General features: G+C 37.3%; 1 protein-coding gene across 2 annotated transcripts in view; it reads right to left on the bottom strand.

Annotated features, from left to right (window-relative positions):
- Positions 1-22,323, bottom strand: part of LOC145261159 (protein-S-isoprenylcysteine O-methyltransferase-like) — a 38,743-nt gene extending 16,420 nt beyond the window's left edge. The window contains exon 1 of one of the 2 annotated variants that reach the window (XM_080119481.1): positions 22,092-22,323. In XM_080119481.1, coding sequence (XP_079975607.1) covers positions 22,092-22,301 — 210 coding nt within the window. In that variant the 5' untranslated portion in view covers positions 22,302-22,323. Of the gene's footprint in view, positions 1-22,088 lie in introns of both variants that reach the window. The other variant, XM_080119480.1, reaches the window with a different exon arrangement.
- Positions 22,324-23,557: the final 1,234 nt, after the last annotated feature.

Raw genomic sequence — 23,557 nt, 5'->3', positions numbered from 1 at the left:
AGAGTGTTCTATTATAAGGAAAAATTCCAAAAGTAAGATCGTATTATTTATTTCTATTTTCAGAAAATTTAGATGAGATAAGCCATCGGTACCGTCGGTTTCAAACCTGAAAATAGGGGATCATTCTAGATCCCCTGTATCAAGCTCTCTTCAGCCGATACTCATCTGTTTTATAACCGGAATTGGAAACATGCACATACATTACAAGATCTCGTGAAAATCTTGTTTTTTTTTTAAACAACCTTAAATTTCAAATGATAAATTTAAAAAATTGTCCATTTAATATTTTGGACGCTAAAGAAAAATGAAGAAAAAGAAAAATGAAGAAAAAGAAAAAGGAGAACTTGTATATATGTAAAATCTTTCTGTTATATATTATTCTAATACATGTGAATTATTACGTCACCTATGAAAAGAAATATGGTTTATTAAATTTATTAATTTAAAATTTTTTCGGTCTTAAACGAATTGTTTTTATCCTAACTCAGTTTCTAGAGTAGCAGTGCGTCATGTTCTAGAGTTGAGTTTTAGTAGTTGAGATTTGGAGTTGAATTTTGACAACAGAGCGTTGAGATTTGAAGTAGCAAGTTTTTGGCAGCAGTGTGTCAAATTTAACATTGGATTGTTTTAACCACATAAAGTTTTGTAAATATATGAAAAAATATGCACTCTACATAAAAAATAAATCTTGGTTGCTGCAGCAAACATGTGCTTCACATGCAGATTCAGGAAGGCATTTTGCAACAGGTTGTCGGTACACCATTATGTGGAGTACTGCCTTGTTGCTTACTCCCCAGGCGAGTTTATTTGAGGGTGGATCTTCCCCCCAGTGAAGTAAACGTGCCCCCAGATACCAACCTAGAAATTTCTACGATTCAGCGCATATATATACACACACACACTACTGTTGTTTTATGTTCACTATGGCAAATCATAATAATGATGGGAGGTGGGGGAGGGAAAAAAAATGTCAATAACCATTGATTTACAACAGCTAGAGCCTCTATCATTGTTATAACTTTGCTATATATTGCTTAACGATTTGGGGTAAATTAATATTTTCAAATGTTGCATTCATCTGCCTGTTTTACAAGTACTATATATATATATATATATATATATATATATATATATATATATATATATATATAACCTGAAGAAAGTGCTCAATACTATTGCAGAGCAAATATATATTTTTATTACCATTTTATCTGCTTAGTTACACATGTTTCGGTTACCGAATCGTATCAATGATCCAATAACTTCTGACTTATGATTCGGTAACCGAAATATGTGTAACTAAGCAGATAAAACGATAACAAAAAAATATAATTATATATATAATTGTCTGTGTGTCTGTGTGTGTACATTTCCCTACCAAACTACTTTGTCAATTTTCGGTCTACAGACTCAAGATTTGACATAAGGGGTATTGAGATTTGGGAAAATCTTTTTAATCGGTTTTCGGCCAGAAGTTTAGCTGTCAAGAAGTCAAAGTTCAACAATTTGACCTTTGAAAACTCTACCAAACTCTACCGCCAATTTTGGGTCTAAACACTTGAAATTTTAAATGTAGGTTATTTGGACATGGGTCAAACTTTTTAATTTGATTTGAGACCAACACAATGAATGATAAGGGGTCAAAATTGCGGTTAAAGTTTTAAAAAATTTGACCTCTGCGGTGTCTACCAAATTACTCAGCCAATTTGGGGGTTAAACATTTGAAATTTTACATAAAGGGTATTCAGAGATAGGGCAAGCTTTTTTTGGTTTGGGTTGAAAATTTGAGCTGTCAAGGGGTTAAAGTCCAAAAGATTTGACCTTTGTGGTATCTAGCTGAACTAGTATAATATATATATATATATATATATATATATATATATATTGCTTTTTGAATTGAAAGCCATTTTTTTTTTACTTCAGAAGAGTTTAACCCATAAAAAAAACTTACCAATTAGTATGTGTGAAACGTTTACATTCCAGAGATTTGACAGTGCTATCATGATTAATCAAAATGACTTTTTTTTTTTTTTTACTTGGGAGTCACCACTTATCAAAGCCCAAACACCACTTGAGGATAAGGGTTACTGAATGTAAGGTGATAGTGTAGTAATTGTTAATCGTGTAAATTGGGTAGAATTTGATTATTTATGAGGACGGCTCAAGAACTTGTTTACATTGGATTTGAAGGCTACCATGTTGTATTCAATTGGGAAGCAGGCAGGTGGAACAGTTTTCTGCAAGTGGGCAGTTCTGGAAAAGAAGGTTTGCTCATGAAATGTGCATTTAGATTTAGGAAGAGATAGACAGGAAGGGAAATCGTATATAGTGGTTCTAGCTAGTCAAGTTTTTTTCGTAAAAGTTTGGTAAGGCGGAATCAGATTGGAGTTCAGTTGAGTACTTGCCATGAAAATAACTATAGAGCAGAGGCAGGCTCGCAACATCTCTTCTGTAGGAAAGAGGTTGCAGGAAAAGAAAAGGGCATCATCTATTAGGTTTCAAAGCTGGTTTTTAACTATCAAAGCTGGATAGGGCACGCTGAGCAGCTCTTGCTCAAATGTAGCAACAGTACTCCATTTTAGGGCGTACCTAGCTCTTATACAGATAGAAGATTGCATCAGCAGTTAGATATCTACTGGAGCAGTAGAGTGAGCCAACCATTTTTCCAGCGATCTTGGATGTATGTGTTCCATTTCAGATCAGGAGTGAAGATCAGTCCCAGAAGCTTGTCAAAACATGGAGCTTCTCCAGGACGAGAGCCATTCATTTCAATTGGGGCGTGATGTGTGTGTGGAGGAGGGGGGTTAGACCAATTATGATGAGAAACTCCTGATATTCTGCGGGAATGCCCCAGGGGTCTATCCTGGGACCTCTGTTATTCCTAATATTCGAAAATCACCTCCCTGATAAAATTGCCTGTGAGATGGGTATATATGCTGACGACACCACACTCCATAACAGACACGACAGGAAAACAAATGAACACATATCTAAAGAAATGGCAGAAGCACTAGAGGATGACCTCCGATCTGTAGTGGAATGAGGACATAAATAGATGGTCACATTCAATGCTGCCAAGACTAAACTCGTTTCCTTCAATAATTACAAGAAACCTTTTCTACCACTAATAGCAATGGCCAATGACTCTTTATCTGAAAGTATATCCTTTAAACTCTTCAGCCTAACGCTCTCAGGAAACACAAGTTGGAACAATTACATCGAGAGTATCGCCAGGACCGCTGCGAAGAAGGTAGGTTCTCTCTACCATGCTAGAAAGATACTAATGCCCAAAAGTATCCTATACCTTTATAAGGCCACCATTCGCCCATGTATGGAGTATTGTTGTCATATTTGGGTTGGTGCATCTGCCACTAGTCTCTCGCTCCTAGACAAGGTTCAAAAGAGAGTCGCCAATCTGATAGGTCCTGAACTGTCATCTAAACTTCAGCCCCTGTCCCATCGACGAAATGTTGCATCTCTCTGCCTTTTCTACAAGTACTTTAATGGTGAATGCTCCGAAGAACTTTCAGATAAAGAACTGCAAGCACTTGTGCCACCTTGACAAACCTGACAAGCAGCTAAATCCCACCCCTTCACAGTAGAGATCCCTAGATGTAAGAGAGCCTTCTACTCCAGTAGTTTCATCCCCAGGACAGCTAGACTTTGGAATTCCCTGTCGGGTCTCTACTGTCCTCCGTTGTGGCTTCTGTGGGTCCTCAGGTGAGCATAGAGCCCAATCCTAGACCCAATTTGTCTTGTGCAATTTGGGCAGATAAAGGTAGTGGTGGTGGTGTGGGGTTGGGTGTGTCTGGTTAATAATGTGTCCTTTCTGTGCTTGCGTTTATCCTCAGCAGCTTGATTTAGGACACTACTATAAAGCGCAGCACCTTTGTGGACAGCGCTCCTCCATGCCAACCTGCTCCCAGCCACGTCCTCCCATGTCTCAAAGTCCATGTGAAACCGCTTTAGATTTGCTTTGATGTTGTCCTTATACCTCATCTTTTGGCCACCCTGGGCACGCTTTCCCTCAACAAGCTGAGAGTAGAAAATCTGTTTTGGGAGGCGGAGATCCGGCATTCGGACAACATGACCAGTCCATCTGAGCTGCCGTTGAGCAACAGTAGCGGTGATAGTGGGAATGTCAGCCTCACTCAGGACGCTGGTGTTGGTGCGTCGGTCCTTCCAACTAATTCTGAGGATTTTTCGAAGGCATCTTTGGTGGTACGTCTCCAGGGTTTTTACGTGCCTCCTGTATGTGGTCCAGGTCTCCGATCCATAGAGAAGAGTGGGCAGCAAGACAGCTTTATATACCATGATTTTGGTCTTTGCCAGAAGGTCACGGTTCTCAAATACTCTCTTCCTTAGCCTTGAGAAAGCCCCACTGGCACAGCTGAGACGGTGTTGTATTTCATCATCTATGTTAGCTTTTGATGATAGGATGCTGCCTAGGTATGGGAAATGGTCCACATTTTCCAGTCTAGCGTTGTCGATGGAGATGTTTGGAGGTGAGACTGGAGTACTGTTTGGTGGTGATTGATGGAGGATTTGGGTTTTTTTTTATATTAATTGTTAGTCCTAGCTGTTTGTACGCCCTCGTGAAGGCAACCAGTGTACACTGTAGGTCCTCTTCTGAGAGGGCTACAAGGGCGTTATCGTCTGCATACTGTAGCTCCATAATGGATATGGTGTTCGTTCGACCTTTGGCCCTAAATCTGTTGATGTTAAAAAGTCGCCCGTCAGTTCTGTACATAATCCGAACTCCATGGGGAAGATGTTTGTCCGTGGGATGGAGGATAGCAGTAATGAAGATGGAGAACAGGGTTGGGGCAATAACACATCCCTGTTTCACTCCCGTGTCAACCCTGAAGGGCTCTGTTTCATCTCCACTACTACTGAGGACTGTAGCTGACATATTGTCATGTAGCAGTCTCAGTACCCGAATGTACCTCTCTGGGCATCCAAACCTTGCAAGAACCAGCCAAAGGGCTTGACGGTTCACAGAGTCAAAGGCTTTAGTAAGGTCTATAAAAGCCATGTATAATGGTAAATTTTGCTCCCTGCACTTTTCTTGGAGTTGACGAGCAGTGAAGATCATGTCCATCGTGCCTCTATTTGGTCGAAAACCACTTTGGGACTCGGGAAGGATGGTTTCTGCAAGGGGTGTAAGCCTGTTGGCCAAAACCCGAGCTAGGGCTTTCCCTGTGGTAGAGAGGAGAGAAATGCCCCGGTAGTTCCCACAGTTTGCCTTGTCTCCCTTCTTAAAGATGGAGACAACTAGGGCATCTCTAAGTTTTGCAGGGATTTTCTCTTGTTCCCATATTTTGAGCAGCAGGGCATGGATGTGTCTGAGAAGATCAGGTCCGCCTTTCTTCAGGATTTCTGCTGGGATGCCGTCAGAACCAGCCGCCTTATTGTTTTTCATCTTCCTAATTGCATCCCGCACCTCTTCCAGACTGGGTGGTTCTCCCATGCTCTCAATTATGGGCTGTTGGGGGAGTTTTTCAAGGGCCTCCATCTCTGGAGTGGTGTCCCTGTTCAGAAGATCCTCGTAATGCTCTTTCCATCTATTTGTTATTTCTCCCTTTCCTTTCAGCAGCGTGAGCCCATCCTTAGACCGAAGGGGGGTCAGAGAACGATAGCTGGGGCCGTATACCACTTTTGTGGCTTCAAAGAATCTTCTGGTGTCCCCAGAGTCAGCAAACTGCTGGATCTCCTGAGCCTTCTTCATCCACCAGAGGTTCTTCAGCTTCCTGACTGTCGATTGGACAGCCGCTTTAGCCTTAGCATGGGCAGCTCTTTTAACCTTGCAATTGATGTTATTCTGCCAGGTGATAAAAGTTTGCCTCTTGGTGTCTATAAGCTGTTGGATTTCGGTATCGTTTTCATCGTACCAATCCTGATGTTTCCGCTTTTTCTGCCCTAGGATGCTTATACTGGAGTCCATGATGGCAGAAGACAGCTTGTCCCAGTGTTCTTCAGCGTCATGCGGATACTGCTTGGGCAGGTCCACGCTAAGAGCCGCCTGGAGGTGTTGTTGGTAGGTGATATCGCCCAGCTGCTCGATGTTGAGCTTTGGTTGGCTCTGTCTTTTTTGCATCCTTTGCTTCTGCATTAAATGGATAGACATGATGGAGCGAATAAGACGGTGGTCGGTCCAACAATTGTCTGTACTGGTCATTGCCCTGGTGTTCAGCACATCACAGCGGTCTTTGGCACGGACAATGACATAGTCAATGAGGTGCCTGATTTTACTTCGAGGGTGCATCCATGATGTTTTGAATGCGTTTTTTTGTCGGAAAAGTGTGTTCGTGATGATCAGGTTATGTTCTGAGCACTTTGTCAGTAGGAGTGTACCATTTGAGTTAATGTTCCCAACTCCTTCTCTTCCAAGCGTTCCTCTCCAGTGCTGATGGTCTCGTCCCACTCTGGCATTGAAATCCCCAAGTAGGATTATCTTGTCCCCCTTGGGGGCCCCGGATAAAATGGTGTCAAGGTCAGCATAAAAGGTCTCCTTTATTTCATCATGTGCATCAAGTGTTGGAGCATACGCACTAATCACAGTGGCCATTTGGTTGCCCGCAAGCATCAGGCGCATGGTTATTAGCCGTTCGTTGATGCCAACAGGGGGCTCATTGTTCTCCCTGGATCGCCACCTTGTCGTGGTGGAGAACCTTGTGTGTTCCGATGAACCTGAGAGCGATGCTGTCCGGAGCCTAGGCTCCTGGTAGGGCCACCCATGGCGGTAAGGTTGAAGGGGAGGTTCCAGACAAATAGTGATCCAAAAGACCTCAACGGCTGATGACAATAATGACACAACGGCACTGAAGGCGGATGAAGGCTGCAACAGAAGAGAGTCTCCAGTCGTCGTGGTTCTCCATGCCATTGGAATCAGGCCCTCCTCTGCCAAGGGGCCGTGTGGTGGCTGCAGGCGCATCAGTCTCCCCACGTTAAAAGACATCATGCGCAGGCGTTCTCCCGAAAAGGAACACATCCTACTCTACATCATGGATGGAAAAGTCTTGTGACAGTTTTAGTCATTAAGCTCCCGGACTGAGGCAGAGAGAGCTCTCCCTTAATTCCCGGATAGAAAAAGTCCTGTGGCGACCAGGAAGTGGTGACGGGAGCAGGACAGTGTAGTCTGGCAGCTCCTAGCTGCAACCTGGCACATAGGCGGTGGGTGCCAGATTCAGTCGTTAACCTCATGGACCGAGGCAGAAAGAGTTTTTCGGCAGCTGCATCCATGACTGAGCAGCCCTGTTTAGGATCCACTCTGCTCACCCCAGTAGGGGAGGGGGGTTAGAAAAGGTACCCCTAAAAATAGCCTGCCTCAAAAAAACCCGTCTGGACTACCGCATCCAGAGGGATCACCACCACGCGGTCGGAAAAAGAAAGAAAACTTATGCCTATATTTTGGAACCTGGAATGTGAGGACCCTCATGGACAACAAAACAAGTGATCGACCCGAAAGAAGAACTGCCATTATCTCAAGAGAGCTAAGGAGGTTCCAGATTGACATAGCTGCGCTCTCTGAAACCCGACTGGCTGACGACGGGCAGCTGAGGGAGAGAAAGGCGGGTACACCTTCTTTTGGAAAGGAAGGCCTGCAGAAGAGCCGCGTATCCATGGCATGGGCTTTGCTATAAAGAACAGCCTCATCCGCCACCTCAATCTCCAACTGTACTGACATGCAGAAGTTCAAGTGCAACGTGAACCAACATCTTGCTGCCCAACTCCCTGATAGCTATGTCCCTGATAATAGCCCCCGACAACAAAGTGGCAATATGCCTTATTTGGGGTGAAAATGTAATAAAAAAAAAAATTTTTTTAAATAAAAAAATTCTGATTAATTGCCCCATCTAATATATAGCACATTTGTGTATGCCCACGAAAGGCTTTTTGCGTTGAGGTTCTCGCGTCCGTTAGATACTGTGAGGAGTTTTTGCATATTTCCCAGATCGCAATATCTCAGATTCGCAAAGAGATGTCGTCTCTATCTTTTTTTGGATCTAGTTTTAAAAATTCCCCACTGTCCCATTCTCTCGGCTGTTTGTCTTTTTTGTATAAATAAAGCGAAACTATTCGAACGCAAAACTGCCTGGCCTTCTGGCCGGGTAGTATCTGTTCTGTAATTTGTCCTTGGTCAATGTAGGGAATTACTATTTATTTGGAAACTGCCCGACTGCCCCCTTTTTCGGCGAGCTGCTTTTCCCCTCACATTAAAAGCGACCTTCGTGGAAGGTTTAAAAGCAACACCATTTCTGCAAGTCATCTTTTTGATTAACTACGTTAAATTTGAATGCTTTACACTTCTGGTCGCGTCATGGAGTAGCGGTAAAACGTCAGGTTTTCTTCCACTTTCTTTTCCGCCTTCGTATCACGGGTTCAAAGCCTGCCTGACTACTACTTTTTTTTTTTTTTAATTTTTTTTAAACAGCTACAAACACCCGGGCAACGCCGGGCACCCAGGCTAGTCACTAATATAACGCATAAAGAAAAGCTTACCAATTAGTATGTGTGAAACGTTTAGATTCCAGAAATGTGACAATTTTTAATCGAACATGATTAAACAAAATGGAATTTAATTGCTTCTAGCTATTATCTCTTCACAGCACAGTGACTGGAAACTGCAGAGTTAACATATTGATTATTTAAAACTCTAGTAAACACATCATCCATTGTAATGATTCTTTCTTTATGCTTTCATTTACACAAATAGGTCATGTTTTGTTTTTTGTTTTTTTTTACATCAACAATATTTACATGACTAAACTAAGAAATAATCCTGTTGTCAAATATTAAATTTGGAGTTTAAAGTCTTTTAGCAAGTTATACAAATATTTTATTCAAAATATTAAAATATTTATAAGAATTATTTGTTTCACAAAAGTTGATACTCAGGTTACTGGGACAATGAAATTTTAAGGAAATATGAAACTTGAAGACTTTAAAATGTTCTTAAATGGTCTTCAAAAACAATCCTAGTGCGTGTGATTTTCACAATGTTTTATTATTATTATCTTAAGTTTTATTGAATAAACTGATGTTGCAAGGACGCAAGGATTATGACATTTCTGAGTTTCTGAGATGAGGATTAGTTTTATTTGGATTCATCGGACTACTGATCTCATCTTGAGTGTGATTTTCACAGTATTTCGGAAATTTGGATGGTTTCAACAGAAACCAGAGTTCAACAAGATACGCCTGAACAAGGTCAGGTTACATCGACCGAAACGTTGTGGAAATCACACTCAAGATGAGAACAGTAAGCCTGATAAATCCAAATAATATGCACAAGGGTTATATTTTTTTAAGACAATAGTTTTTATTTAAATCATTTAGAGGAGTTTATTTTTATTGAATCTGAATCATGTTTAATGTCAACATCAAGGTAATAAGGCAATAACATCAGCAAATTGACTCATTTAAGAATTGTTTTTCTTTTGATTGTATACATGATACTAAACTGATTTTAACCAGCAGCACTTTCATGCCCACCACTAACTCTGCTCTAGATTTAAATATTGGCCGATTTTACATTTTTTTTTTTTTAAATTTTGATTTTCGGTTTATTTCATTTTTTTTAAAATAAAATTACCATTGCAAGTAGTCTAGTAAAAAATGAGGTGGACCTGTATAATGCACCCCCACCTTTTTTTTTTTTTTTTTTTTTTTCATCTTTTAATTTTGTCAGAGGATTATTACCGATTGGATACTAATCTACCAGATTATCCAAGCCAAAAAAAAAAAGTTAAAAAATTCAGTATTTAAAGATTTTTAGGAGGTACTCAGTTTACAATGCGACATTCTAATAAATTGATCCCCAATATTGAAACCAGTCAACAAGAACATGAAACAGGCAAAGGTTTTTTTTCTTTAGCCCCCCCCCCCATTTTTTTTTTTAATTAAATAAATAATTATTTTCTTACAATTTGTGGGAAAAAGAAGTATACCTTTTTTCGGGCAAAGTGTGATAGATTTACTTTTATAAAAAGCGTATTTTTAGAGGTATTCCGGATTTGTTTAGAATGAATATCACATTTAAAACTGCTGCCAACAAATAGTTTATATGATATTAAGATCTTTATCATTCAATCTATTCATTCCTTATTGTTTTCACTGGTCGCCATGTTTGTTTTTTTTTGCACGCGTGCAAAAATTGAATGTGTGCAAGCAAAAACAAACATGGTGAGCAGTGAAAGCAATAGGGAATACATCTATATAAATAAAACAGTAGATATATGCGCACGTGTGAAAACATTTAACCAATAAACTGTTAAACTACTGGTCACATAATATTGAAATTAACAAGATATAGTAATCATTAGGGCTTTGACAACAGCATATTCTTTTCATTCTTTGGACTCAAGTATATATCCGACACCGTTAGACACAGTTAAACAACCGACAACCACATCAGCCTATATAAAATCATATAAGATATTAACAGATATATACTCAAGAGTCAAAACAATGAAAAGGATATGCTGTTGTCACAGCCCTAGTAATCATACACCAAGGATTGTTTATAAGAATAAAATCTTTGTTTGGATGGATGAATAAGGTCTACAAAAGTATGTTGGCAAACTGAACTGCGAAATGTTCATTTCAACTTGCAGACATATTTCTATTACTTTTGTGAAAATTCATTCATAGCATTAAGTGATTTAATTTTAAATCTTTCTCATCTGTCACTAGCGTGGGGTACCCGGCGTTGCCCGGGTGGAGAATATTGGCATAAGGACGAAGTGATGTTAAGAATGGCTTCCACGTGGCTAAAATAAATAAAAAAAAGATATCGAAAGAGAGGTGGGTAATTAGTTTTCCACGCTAACCATTAGGTCAAAGAGGATAGTGAATTCAATGAGTTGATAATTAACTTTTGCCCGGGTGGATGATATTGGCACAAGGACGAAAGAAAAAACTTTTTTAAAATGATAGAGAGAGAGAGAGAGAGAGGTGGGATTGAAATCAAAAACGTAGGGTAATTGGTCTTCCTCGCAAACCATTAGGCCAAAGAGGATAGTGAATTCAATGAGTTTATAATTAACTTAAGAATCATAGGAGTTGCCATGCATGCGCAGAAATGAACGTTGCTTTTAAACCTGGCCGTGGACCAGGTAAGGTATTTATTTGCTTCCTCACAAAAGCAAGTTAGACACAAGGTTGTTTTTAATGTGTGGGAAAAACAAGCTTCCCCAAAAAAGGGGGGCACTCTGGTAATATCCAAAAACATAGTAATTGTCTCAGTATCAAGGATTTCCTCTACATCGACCAAGGGCCAATAAACTTAAGTACAGCATCAGCCCATCCGAAGGCCAAGCTTCCTGCTTTCTGTCGTTTGCGTTAAAATAGTTTCGCTTTATTATACAAAAAAGACAAACAAACACATGACGGCATGGTGGGAATTTTTTTGGACTCGATCGGAAGAAAAAAAAAAGCAAGAAATGGTGTCCGTTTGTGAATCTTGGATATTATGATCTCAGAAGTATAGGAAAATTTGTCACGGAATTTAACTGACAGCAGAACCTCGATCTGAAAAGCCTTTCGCGGACATACAAACTCTCGCGCTCATTTTGCCTTTTATATATATAGACTAGCCTGGGGGCCGAGCGTTGCCCCAGTGTTTGGAGGTGTGTGTTGAGCAAAAAAAAATGTGGTAGTAGGCAGGCAGGGTTGAACCTGTACCACGAATAAGGAAAAGAACGCAAAGAAAAAAACAAAAAAAAACAAACAAACAAAAAAAACGTAACGTCTTTGCTGTTGCGTCCATCGCCAAACCGGAAGTGACGCAGGTTTAAATTAAGGCTAGTCAATCGAAAAGAGGGGATGATTTTCGAAAATATCAGAAAAAAAAAAAAGAAAAAAAAAGAGCAACCCCTCCCTGTAGAAAAGTGCCCAGTTGAGGGGGAAGGAATTAATGGTTTTAGCCAATTTTCGATATTTGTCATCCAAAGGGTCAAGCTTCAAAACGATACCTATCTTGTCAAAATCTGTTGCCTCTGCCGAAAGTTTTAAGCAGACATATACATATACATACATACATTTAAACAGACAGGTGGGATTTAGCGGGGGTGCCCGGGTGTTTGTAGGTGGAAAAGAAAAAAAAAAGTTTTGGTAGGGAGGAAGGCTCGAACCCGAAGCCTTGAGGCGAATAGCTTGATAACTTACAATGACACTACGAGGGCAAAGAAGTGAGTAAGGTTGAAATTAAACGTTTAAAAAAGCAGGTGGTTAAATGAACGTCAACGTGTGGTTTTCTAGGTCAAACATCACGCCACAGAGAAACGAAATCACAACGCAGTAACATAAGTTGCTGAAATAAAAGCTAGAGACGACCTCGTTTCATAAATCAGAGATATCATAATCTAGCGAGTATATAAATAGTTGTAAGAATGAGTGACCACCCCCCTCCCAGAGCGCCTCCCCTCCTCCAAAAGCCTTTGGCGGACATACAAAAAAAACAAAAAAAAACAAAAGAAAACGCACACAAACATTTTCGCTTTTATAATATAGATTAGCTCAGACGGTTGGGAATGTAACTGGAGTGCTCAATGTTTTGGTTTCGATCCGATAGCACCAAAGCTATTTTCTTTTTAATCTTTTGAAATCAGTATTATATATTAGCTACAATATAATATTCAATAGAGAATTGGCTCTGTAATAATAAATACAAAATTTGCATGGATTAAAATATATTTAAGCGTATTTTACAACTGGGCAAGCCCCTTTCGCCCCTATTGGATAATAAAGGCTTTCTATTATATAAATCTCAGCCATCTATATGTATGTTTGTATGTCCACGAAAAACTTTTGTCATCAGAATCGAACAGGCACAAACCTGGTATAGTTAGAAAGAGCGATCTCAGACACATGATATCGAGAAAAAAAAACCAAAAAATGCAAATTAGTTCACGTAGAAATGTCATTTTGTTTTAAGAGGAGTCAGATAAAAACCTTAGTTTCGACACTTTGTTAATTGTGCATACGCGAACAGTGGATTCGTTCTTTCATTTTAAAAAGCTAAATTTGCAATGTCATAACATCTGTGTCATCATGGCCCAATTGATAACGTTTGCTTCAAGTTTTCATCCACCACACTTTTTTTTTTTTTTTTTTTTTTTTTTTACAAAATTTTGCTTTCTGTTTAACTTCTGACTGATGGCACCCAAATCCATTTTTTTTAAATTTTAAATTGACTGTGTAAAGTAAAATATCAAATTTAACCATATTTTATGACAGAACAATGCTGCTAAACATAGAGTCAAAGATTTTGGCCAAGATCCTAGTGAATCGGTTGCAGGGAGTTATCAGAGTTGATTGAACCTGAGCAAAACTATGCATTGAATGAGAGATCGCTTCAAAACAACTTGCATCTAATCATCATGATCCTACAGAGAGGGAGAAAAGGTGACACGGAAGCTGCACTGATCAATTTGGACCAGCCTAAAGCTTTCAATAGGGTCGACCATCACTTCCTGACATCTGTTTTAGAGACCTCTGATTTTAAAGCAAACTTCTGAAAATATATCTCTCTTCTGTACTGCACGCCAATGGAAAGCGCTCACAATCCCTTGGTATATCATGGTCGGTATGTCAGGACTGTTCGCTGTTACATCTGCTCTGCATCCTTGTGTTGAAGCCACTAGTTTGCAAGCTAAGGAGTGAGGAGGTAAGTCCAGTCCTACACAGAATCGCATTGCATACAGAGTATCGTAGGTCAGAGTCTCCACGATCGCCAATGACATCACCATTTTCATGTCATGTTTTCGAAACATAGGTGGTGACAGATGCACTCACACGTTATGAAATGATCACAGGATCCAAAATTAACTGCAGCAAGTCAATCAACCTGCGGTCATGAAACTGCAACAGTGTTACTACCTTTCCAGCACCTTTCTGCTGGCTGGATGGTCTGAATTGAATCACTGACGTATTGTTTGGACCGAGTCTCCAGCTCAAGATGAACTGGTCGGAGGTCCAGTCAAAAGTTGAAGCATCGATCAACTCAACTTTGAAGCAAACTCTCCTTAAATGGTAGAGTGGAGGCGTGTGCCACTTACGTCTTTTCTCTCATCTTCTACAAGTTGACTGAGCTTTAAGGTGTATCTCAACACCTTAAAGCTCTCACTTCTCTGGAACAGAAAGAGGCTTTGGGTTTGCAGATAGGTCTGTATTCAACGTTCATGTGAGGGGGGGGGGCTTCAGGATGCCAAACTTGGCGCGTCACTGAGATGCTGAGAAACTGGCTTTCCCAGAGTTGAACCTTGACAGAAGAATCTGTATGGAACCTCGCGGTTGATGGTGCCTTTCCTGACCTCATCCTCGACCACTCAATCCAGGGTAGGTGTAGGCCAAAGAGCGATACGCAGTTCTTCAGAGTGCTGAGCTGCGCTTTTTCAGTGCAGCAGTGCCGTGACCTTTTAAGGCTTTCCTAAAAGAAATTACAGAGAATTAGTCAGGGAGGACCACCGAGGACCCACTATGTTGGTGCCTGGGATAGTGGAAGGAGAAGATCCACTCTCAATGGAGTTGGGCGCTAGGTTTGAGTCATCTCCGCAACTCTGGAGTTCTCACTCACCTGGCAACTGGCCCAGAATGTGGAGACACTAGATTGTCTCCGCTGTGTTTAGTTCGAAGATGAAACGACAGAGCACGCTTTCTTTGAAAACCGTGAACTCTGATGGTACTGGGGGTATGTCAGCGAAATCACGGCTTCTATCAATCCCAAACATCCTTGTTTGCTAAATGTTTCCTATGTTATTGGTGTCGGCCTGTCATGAAACAGGGAAAGATAGATGGTGTTTCTCACACTCTTGGTTGTAATGCTGATACAAACGCCACGTCCAAGAGTGGACCAAGGGATTGAATCTTTTGCTGATTAGGATCTGATCGCATTCTTTAAGCACCAGCTGAAGGTCAAGATCAGATGTGATAGAAAAAAATAAAATTCCTTGGATTTTGCATAATGATCGATAAGAGTGGCAAGCTTGGGTGTGATAAGAGGAATTAAGTATGAGCAATAGAAAGCCTCCAAGATGCTCATTTTTATTTCTTTTTGTCCCTGGATTTTCTCCCCCATTTGCACTCATCTTGGAAAAACTCCACCCACTCTCCAACTCTTACCTTTTTTTTTTTTTTTTCCCCACACTTAGATTCCACTCCTACTTAGAGATTGAACTGTTTATTTTCGGCAAACTGGAAAACAGTGGGCGATCTATTATTTAGAAAGGGTTGGGAGGCCCTTACTTTTGTTGTTTTTGTTTATTCACCATTTTCCTGCCAATGAAATGTAATCTGTAAATATTTAGGTTTCAATAAAACTTTCAAATTTGGGTTTATCTTAAGTAGGACAGCCCCTGGAGTGAATGCAGTTATTGTGATGACAGAGATATTTCTAGTTAAGAGTAGGATAGATAAAGTATTTGTGACCATGGATGATCAACGACACCGATTATCCCCACTTTTGATTGGTCTTGTGCCTAATTTGTTCAATTTGTAAATTTTAAAAAAATAATATTTTGTGCAAATAAATATTTCAACAGTGTAGTATCTGTTTCGTTCACTGATGGTACAACAATATCGTGGGATAAAAAGGGAGTGGAATCCCCACCCCCACCCCGTAAAAATTTAGATAACTCTTTTTTTCTTTGTTCAACCTTTGTGATTTTGGCGCATTTTTTGTGATAATTTTACCCCGCATAAGGAAAATTACGCAAGTTTTTCTGTGTTCTTTTTAATGGATTCTTATGTAAATAAATTCTCCTTTTCTATTTTCGACCTCTCTCCCCTTCTTCTATGTGCCCATTTTTCTTTTCTTTTTTTTTTTTTTTTAATTCCGATATGGGTTCTGGCCAGTGTTCAAAGATGATAGAAAATAATATCATGGGGGTAAAAGGAAGAGGGGAAGAGAAAAACACACTCGTTTTTATTTATTATTATTATTATTATTGTACATTATTAGATAGCAATTAATAAAAATTTCAGTTTTGTTGGGGTATTTTGAAGACTTTTTTTTTTTTTTCAAATCTGCAATATTTCAAATTTGTATTGAATTTGATTCATAGTCATTTAACAACAATAAACTCCTTGAGTTCTAATTTCTTAAGGAACCTTAAGCCTTTTTTTTTCTACAAAAAAAAAAAAAAAAAAATCAAATAATCGATTGAGGGGATGGGGGGGGGGTACTGGGACAAGTATTCTAGTAATTCTACATCTCTTGAAATATGAAAGAAAAAAAAAAAAAAGAAATACAAATCCGTTGAAATAATATTTCCCTCGCTCCTCTCGAGGGTCGTTTAGATGTTTGTTTACGATTGATCACGTGATGACGCGCGCTTTTTTATTTTCTCCGTTTCTCATCCTTAAATAAATAATTAAGTAATTTACTGATTAGTAACAGGGTCCAGATCAAAGTGCAGAATCTGTTCTGCACTTCAGTTTCTTGTTGTCAGTGGAGGAGAAATCCTTCACGATTGAGACAATTTTTATTTTTGTTCCTTTTCTCCACATTAAAAAACGACCCTGGTGTCTAACTCCCGCAGGGAGGCATTGTGAATAGGAACAATAAAATGTTTTACGTTAGTTTATTGTCTGTGAATATTAAGTATTAATTGTGATTATTCGCTTTTGTTGTTTGTTTTGAAAGGAGGAAAGAAACGAATGTGCAGTCTATTACAAACAATAACATTCAAAAGATAAAAAAAAAGGTGTTTATGCACTTTTGTTACCGCGCTATTTTTTAAATAGTATTTTCAAGTTAAATTCAAGTTTTACGATATTTTTTATATTAAATTATTAAGTGACAGTTTGAAAACAACCTCCCCTCCCCATGTTAAGAATGTCTTTCTAAATAATAACATTATTTCAGCGCGGTAAAAAAAAAACAAAAAAAACGTGCATTTACGTACCCAAAAAATACTTTTTCTCAGAAAACGGCTTTATTTTTCGAAATTAAAGAATAAAACCTACAATTTACTTAAAAAAATACTGCGCATATATTACAATTTACAAGAAAAATTGTAAAAAAAAAAAAAGAAAAAAAAAACGGACAAACTTACATACTGAAAAGTTTTAAACTATTTTTTCTTTTGTAAAATTAATATATTATTTATTTAAAAAAAATTTACGGTACTTATGCAGAATACACAACCGTGCTAGGATTTTCAAGTTAAATTCAATTTTTACGGGCATCTTTTGTACAATAGAGTTAACAAAACGCCCCCACCCCATGTTAAAAATGGGTTTAACGATATTTCGTCACGGTTTGCATTCGGAAAAGCTATTTTCAAAACAAAAATAACATTTTTTACGACATAAACAGAAGGATAAAACAAACAACAACAAAAAAATTGGACAACAAAATACATCTGAAAGTTTATGAAACAAAAACTTTTTTTTTTTTTTTTTTTTACTAGTTTGCTCAACGATGTTTTCCGCAAACTTTCATCAGTAATCCTAAGACCCGACACACCTGGACCACCATCGACGGTTACGACGAAATTAAGGTTGCATAATGCATGACGAGGCGCCGGAGCGGAGCGGAGTGTGACAAAAACAACAATGCAAACAAATATCTATTTTTTTGTTTTTGTTTTTACGAGGGTACCCAGCCCAGCGTAGTGTAAACACCCCACCCTCTCCATGTTAAGAACGGCTTTTGAGGTTGGGGGGGGGGGTATTCCGAAAGCCATTCTTAACATGAGATGAGGAGGTTGGAGGTGTTTATACTATGCTGGGTACTCTTGTAAAAAAAAATCAAACATCAAAATACAAACTACAAGCATAAAAAACGTGCTCAAATAACATTTTCATAAAAAAAAAGAAGACATCAGTGATCTTTTTACTATTTTTTAAACAATAAGTCTACGTTTTTAATAAGATATTTTTAAAAACATTTCTCCCTCTTTGAAAAGTTTTTTTTTTAATCTTCATTTTATTTAAAAAAAATCACCGGAACGAATTTTTAAAAAATAATGTTAAATATTATTCAGTTATTGAATAATCAATTTTTTTTAAATTTTAATTATTCTTAAATATAAATTAACAAAATAAAATAATTAACAACAAAAAAAATCAAACCTTTACTTTAATTTTTTGTAAATTTAAATTCATAAATAACGAAAAAAAAAAAACATCAATTATTGAAAAGAAAAACAAATTGCGCGTTTTTTGTTTAAAATTAAGACTGAAGAATTAAAATTTTAATTCAACAAAATAAATACTTATTACAATTGTGGTTTTTGGTTAATTTAATTAATTTTAAAATGACCACGTAAAGTATTAGTTTATTTTAATTTTTAAATATTAGTAAAGACTACTGTTACTTTAAATAACAATTTAAATTAAATTAAGCCACACTGCAGAACAGTTACAGTTACACTAGAATTGATTTTTTTATATACAAAAAGGCAGAAAAATTTGGAAAAAAAAAAAAAAAAAAAAAAAAAAAGATTCTTTAAAAATAATTAAAAATTAATCTAGCACTTATACATTTCACATCCCCAAGCAAAGGCTTTGTTAACTTTCACTTGCGCGGACGGAACTCTCCTAAAATGAATACAATTTGCTTAGGGATGTTGAAATCAAGGTCTCATGTAGGATATGAAAAGAAACTGGAATCTTAGGGAGATACCAATTATTATCGGTGCCACTGCCACACTGCCACAGACAGGGCTTATGAAGAAGAACCTGAAGTCCTATCTAACTAATATTCCTGGTGAACCAAGTGCAAAAGATCCAGACAATTGCACTTAAGGGAACAACGAGGATACTAAAAAGAGCTCTCGGTTGGTTTCAATAAAAAGCAGGGAATGTTGGCATCTGGTTTGGCTACCCCATACCCAACGTTACAATCTTCAAAGGAAGAAAAAAAACAATCAAATTATTCATGTATAGGCGAGATATTCTGACGATTCATACAGTGTAAAAAAAGAAATGAATATTTTAACTTAGACGAAACTCAGAGTAGAGATTACGACTATAAATAAAATTCAACTGCCGAGAGCGGATTTAAGTTAAATTACAATTTTAAATAAATCAATCCGTCAAGTTAATCATCTAAAATTAACCAAACGAATACGACACGTCCACAAGGAATTTACAATAATGACAAAGAAAAAGAATTAACGGTACCTTCCTTTTGTCTAACTCTGCCCTCGTGGGGAGGCAAGTAAATAGGGACTTTCGGGTCCTTATTTATCTGCCTCCTTACGATGGGCTTCAATGGAGAAAGACACTAAGGATTGGGACTAAAAGTGTTTCAGTCTTAGAAGAATTTCTCCGTTAATGAACGAAGACAGAAAAGATGAAGTGTAGTATTAGAACAGATACTACACTTTTATCCTAAATTTTCGAGATCTATCAGATCATTTCACATTAAACTAGCTGTATCTCACCCGGCGTTGCCCGAGAATTCATTTTATACTTTCGTTTGTTTTTGTATGTGTATTTTTTTTTTCGCATTGTGCGAAGTCTTTTCTTTTTTTTAATGTGTAAGAAAATATTTACATTTTCAGAAATTCAAGTAATATATGATATTAAATATATTTTTATTTTTTAATTTGTAACATTTTCAGGAAATAATGAAGCAATATATGCTTATTAAGCAAATCGGGTTTACAATAAAATCGATCCAAAAATGTCTTAAACGCCAAAATTTAAATTCTATACTTTCGATTCTTTTCGAAACGATACCCTTTTTTTATGTATGTAAAATTATTTTTAAGCAGATTTTGAAATATCCCAAAGTGAAGAGTTTATAGTTCTTAAATTTTCGATTTAGTATCTTACACTGTTGAACATAAAGGTGCTTATTTCGAATTAACCCCATTTGCAAAACAAAAATACAGAAAAAAAATGTTTAAAAAACGTTATGATGTACGTACCTAACGAATATGTCATATTCGAAGAATCACGTAAATTGATCAAGTAGTTTTTTAAAAACTAAGAAAATCAAAAAACGAGATATTTTGTTTTGATTTGCAATGTTTTATAAATAAAGGGGTTACAACTTAATTTGAACTTTAGAGATCAAAGTCAGCCTCGTAATGGCTATAATTTCCGCTAAAATATTGTTAAAAAATAAATTTTGTAAATCAAAAAATTTACTTGATCAATTTACGTGATTTTTGGAATATGACATTCGTGTTCCGTGACGGCGGGGTACGTACATCATAAAAAAAAATTGTCTGCAATTTAGATTAGGTTAAATTCTAACTAAGCACAGGAAATAATTTCGAATATTGCCCAAGTCATGTACAGGCGAGGAAATCATTATTTCTAGTCTAATCTAAAAAAGAAAAAAAAAAAATGGCATGCTCACATGAACAATTAAGACAAAATAGTTAAAATTATACTAAAGAAGTTGTAGCATTTCTTTAAAACAATTTTAACTATTTTATCTTAAATAGTCCACGTGAGTATGTTTAAATATATCGATATAATAGAGACGTGATTGATCGAGACTTTTTTTTTTTTTTGGTTTATGACCACAAATGAACCCTGACACTTAACTTCAGCCTAAATTATTTTCGATATTTTTTTATAGAACCACTCCCGTTTCTAAACATTTTTTTTTCTTCAATGTTTTACGTTAGCTACTGTAAACGTCAATAACTTTATTAGTTGTTAAATTAGAGACGGGGGTGATTCTATAAAATAACTTTATTTTTATTATTCGCCAATTTAAAGGTTTTAAACCCACTTTCGAATGTCGAAGGTCACGAAATTAAAAATACAGTTTCTGAACTCTGTTCGGATAATTAGAGATTTGTAAAACAAACAAATAAATAAAAAATAAATGCTACTGCAGTGATTTTTCTGCGACTGTGCGAAATTAAAAAGCCTTAAAACTGCTAATTTCTCAGGAGAATTTTAAAGTAAACGCAATGTATTTTTGGTACTTAAACTAAAAAAGCGCACCATTGTTATGTGAAAGAACCCGAGATATAAAAAGATTGTTACAATTAAATTAGAATTTAATCATATTTTTAATTAAAATTCATTAAGTGATTAAAACGTTTAATAAAAAAATAAAATAAAACTAATTTAAATTAAGACGAAATAAAGAATGCGAATGGAATTATTGAGAAAATCAATAGTCAATTCTAATATTCTTAAGACGAAATAGATGTTCATGTTCGGTGCAATCGTAACGCGGTCAAAAGATGACAAAAAAACAAACAAACAGTTTTTTCTTTGGAGGAACACAAGTGAATCATTAGTCTATTTACTTGCTTCCCCACGAGGGCACAATTAGATACAGTGTCAGTTTTTAATATCGGGATAATCCAGCTCCTCGAAAAGGGCCACCTGAGACAAAAATTGCCTCAATCTAGAAGGATTTCTACATACATCACTGACAGAGTAAAGAAAAAAATGGGCACTTATGAAGAATACGGACCGTGCTGAAATAGCGTTATTATTTAGAAACCCATTTACATATGAAGGGAGGGGGGGGGTGTTAACCATCTTACACTTTCACCTAACAATTTAATAAACAAAAGATACCGTAAAAATTGAATTTAACTTGAAAATCCTATCTAAAATAAAGCAATGTCCTTATACTGCATAAACATCAAAAATGCCATCCCGTATCATAACAGATACCACACTTTACTCCAAGTCAAGGAGTTCTTAAAATAAGGCATAATTCTTATTTTCAATGAGAAAATTACAGACTATAAAATCAATTTCTAAATATTGAAAGCCATGACGTAAACACTGTTTCCGGGCCCATCTCCCATTATTATTGATTTAAAAAAAAAAGAAGCGGGGTGGAGTGAGGTTACGGTGATTTCTCTGCGATCGTGTAAAATTCGAAAGTGATTTTGAAACCTTTAAACTGTCAGTTTATGTTATTGCTTGCACCTAAAACAAACAAACAAAAAAGCGCCACTATTCGAACAATGGACCATCAGGATTTAAATAAATTACATTAATTATACAACCTTAAACACACACACACACACACACACACAAAACAAAAACAAATAATAAATAAAAACAAAAATAATCTTTGGTAATTATTATCATTATATTTCTATTAAGCATTAATAAAAGTAAGTATAAAAATGGTACCCAAAACTTACTACCTGATACAGGTTGTCGTCCGACATAAACACCAAATTAATGATGACATTGAATGCCAAAGCGTAGATGCCCAGTAAATATTTCCAGAAATCAATCCATACGTGTTGTAAAGCCGGGTTCAAAAGGGGTACCGTCGGCAGGAAACAAATGCCAGCGCCTAATAAGAAACATAGTAAGCTAGTTTTTGCCTCCCGAACAAGACGGATAGCCATGTTGAAAAAATGCGATTATAAAGACAAAGGGAAATAACTCTGTAGAATACGGACTTTCGAATCGAGGACGTTTGGTTCAATGGACATTCTGGCCAGCTAATCTTTTTTTTTTTCAATGCAGTTAATTTTGTTTTACAAAAGAGTTACCTCCTATCAAGACCTAAAAGCTACTCGAGATAAGAGTTAATGAATGTAAGGTGTTCAGTGAGACAACAGTGTAATGATAGGCAGTGGTCGAAATTGGGTAGAATTTGAAATATTTAAGAGTACGGTTCAACAAGAACTTGTTTACATTGAACTTGACACCGGTAATATTGTAGTCAACTGGAAAGCAGACCCGTATTATAGAGTAACATAGGTGGGCAGTTCTAGGAAAGAAACTTTGTTCATGAAATTTACACGTAGGTTTAGGCACAGATAGAGAGTGGGGTAAATTGTTGATAGTGGTTGTAGCTAGACGAGTGTTTGTTGTGAATGTTTTATAGGGTAAGGGATTATAGATTGAAGCTCAGTTGACCACTTTCCATGAAAATAATGATAGAGCGAAGATAGACTCACAATGTCTCTTCTGTGCGAAAGAGGTTTCAAAGAGAAGGAAAAGAATCACCTTGTAGCATCTGCTACAGACGGCCGGAACAAATCTTCAGCAGAGACATTTTGATAGCAATCACCGTTTAAACGCCTACGGATATCAGAACATGCAAAGACACAATGTCGTAATCAGCCCATCTGCACACATGCATTAAAGGAACTATGTTACGTTTCACATGTAGTGATACAACAGACAGACTGGAATATTCTAGAACATGCGTATATAAGATTTTGCCTGCGAAAATCAAATCAATCCAGGATGCAGTTTTACGAATAAACATCACTGCTGCCCATCTTCAGCGTGGACTCCCAATCAGTTTTCTCTTCAGATTTCACTAGCCTGATTCGTGGCTAAGAGACTCTGTCTTTCTGGGACGTTAAATCACCTAACATGACCTTCCGTGCGTTATGTATCTTTAATTCTCAACATGGAAAGGTTACCATATCGAACGAGAATTATTCCTTCTTTTCAACAATGCTATTTCGAACCGCTGTTTTCACATGTGACGAACGCGCACACGTGCAAGACGTTTATGTAGATCATGACTTTCTTTCCCCCCCCCCCAGAAAATAATCCCGTATGTACTCTGCTCATGAAAATCAGCAATCATAAACTTTATGCCTTTTCCACAAGATACTTATTAGCAAAGACTGTCTGATGAACA

The sequence above is a fragment of the Euprymna scolopes genome, chromosome 37 (genome assembly GCF_053919585.1).
Source record: "Euprymna scolopes isolate OS-2025 chromosome 37, ASM5391958v1, whole genome shotgun sequence".
Classification (NCBI taxonomy): Eukaryota; Metazoa; Mollusca; class Cephalopoda; order Sepiida; family Sepiolidae; genus Euprymna; species Euprymna scolopes.
Note: the sequence above shows the minus strand (reverse complement) of the source record. Positions and strands in the feature narration are given on the sequence as shown.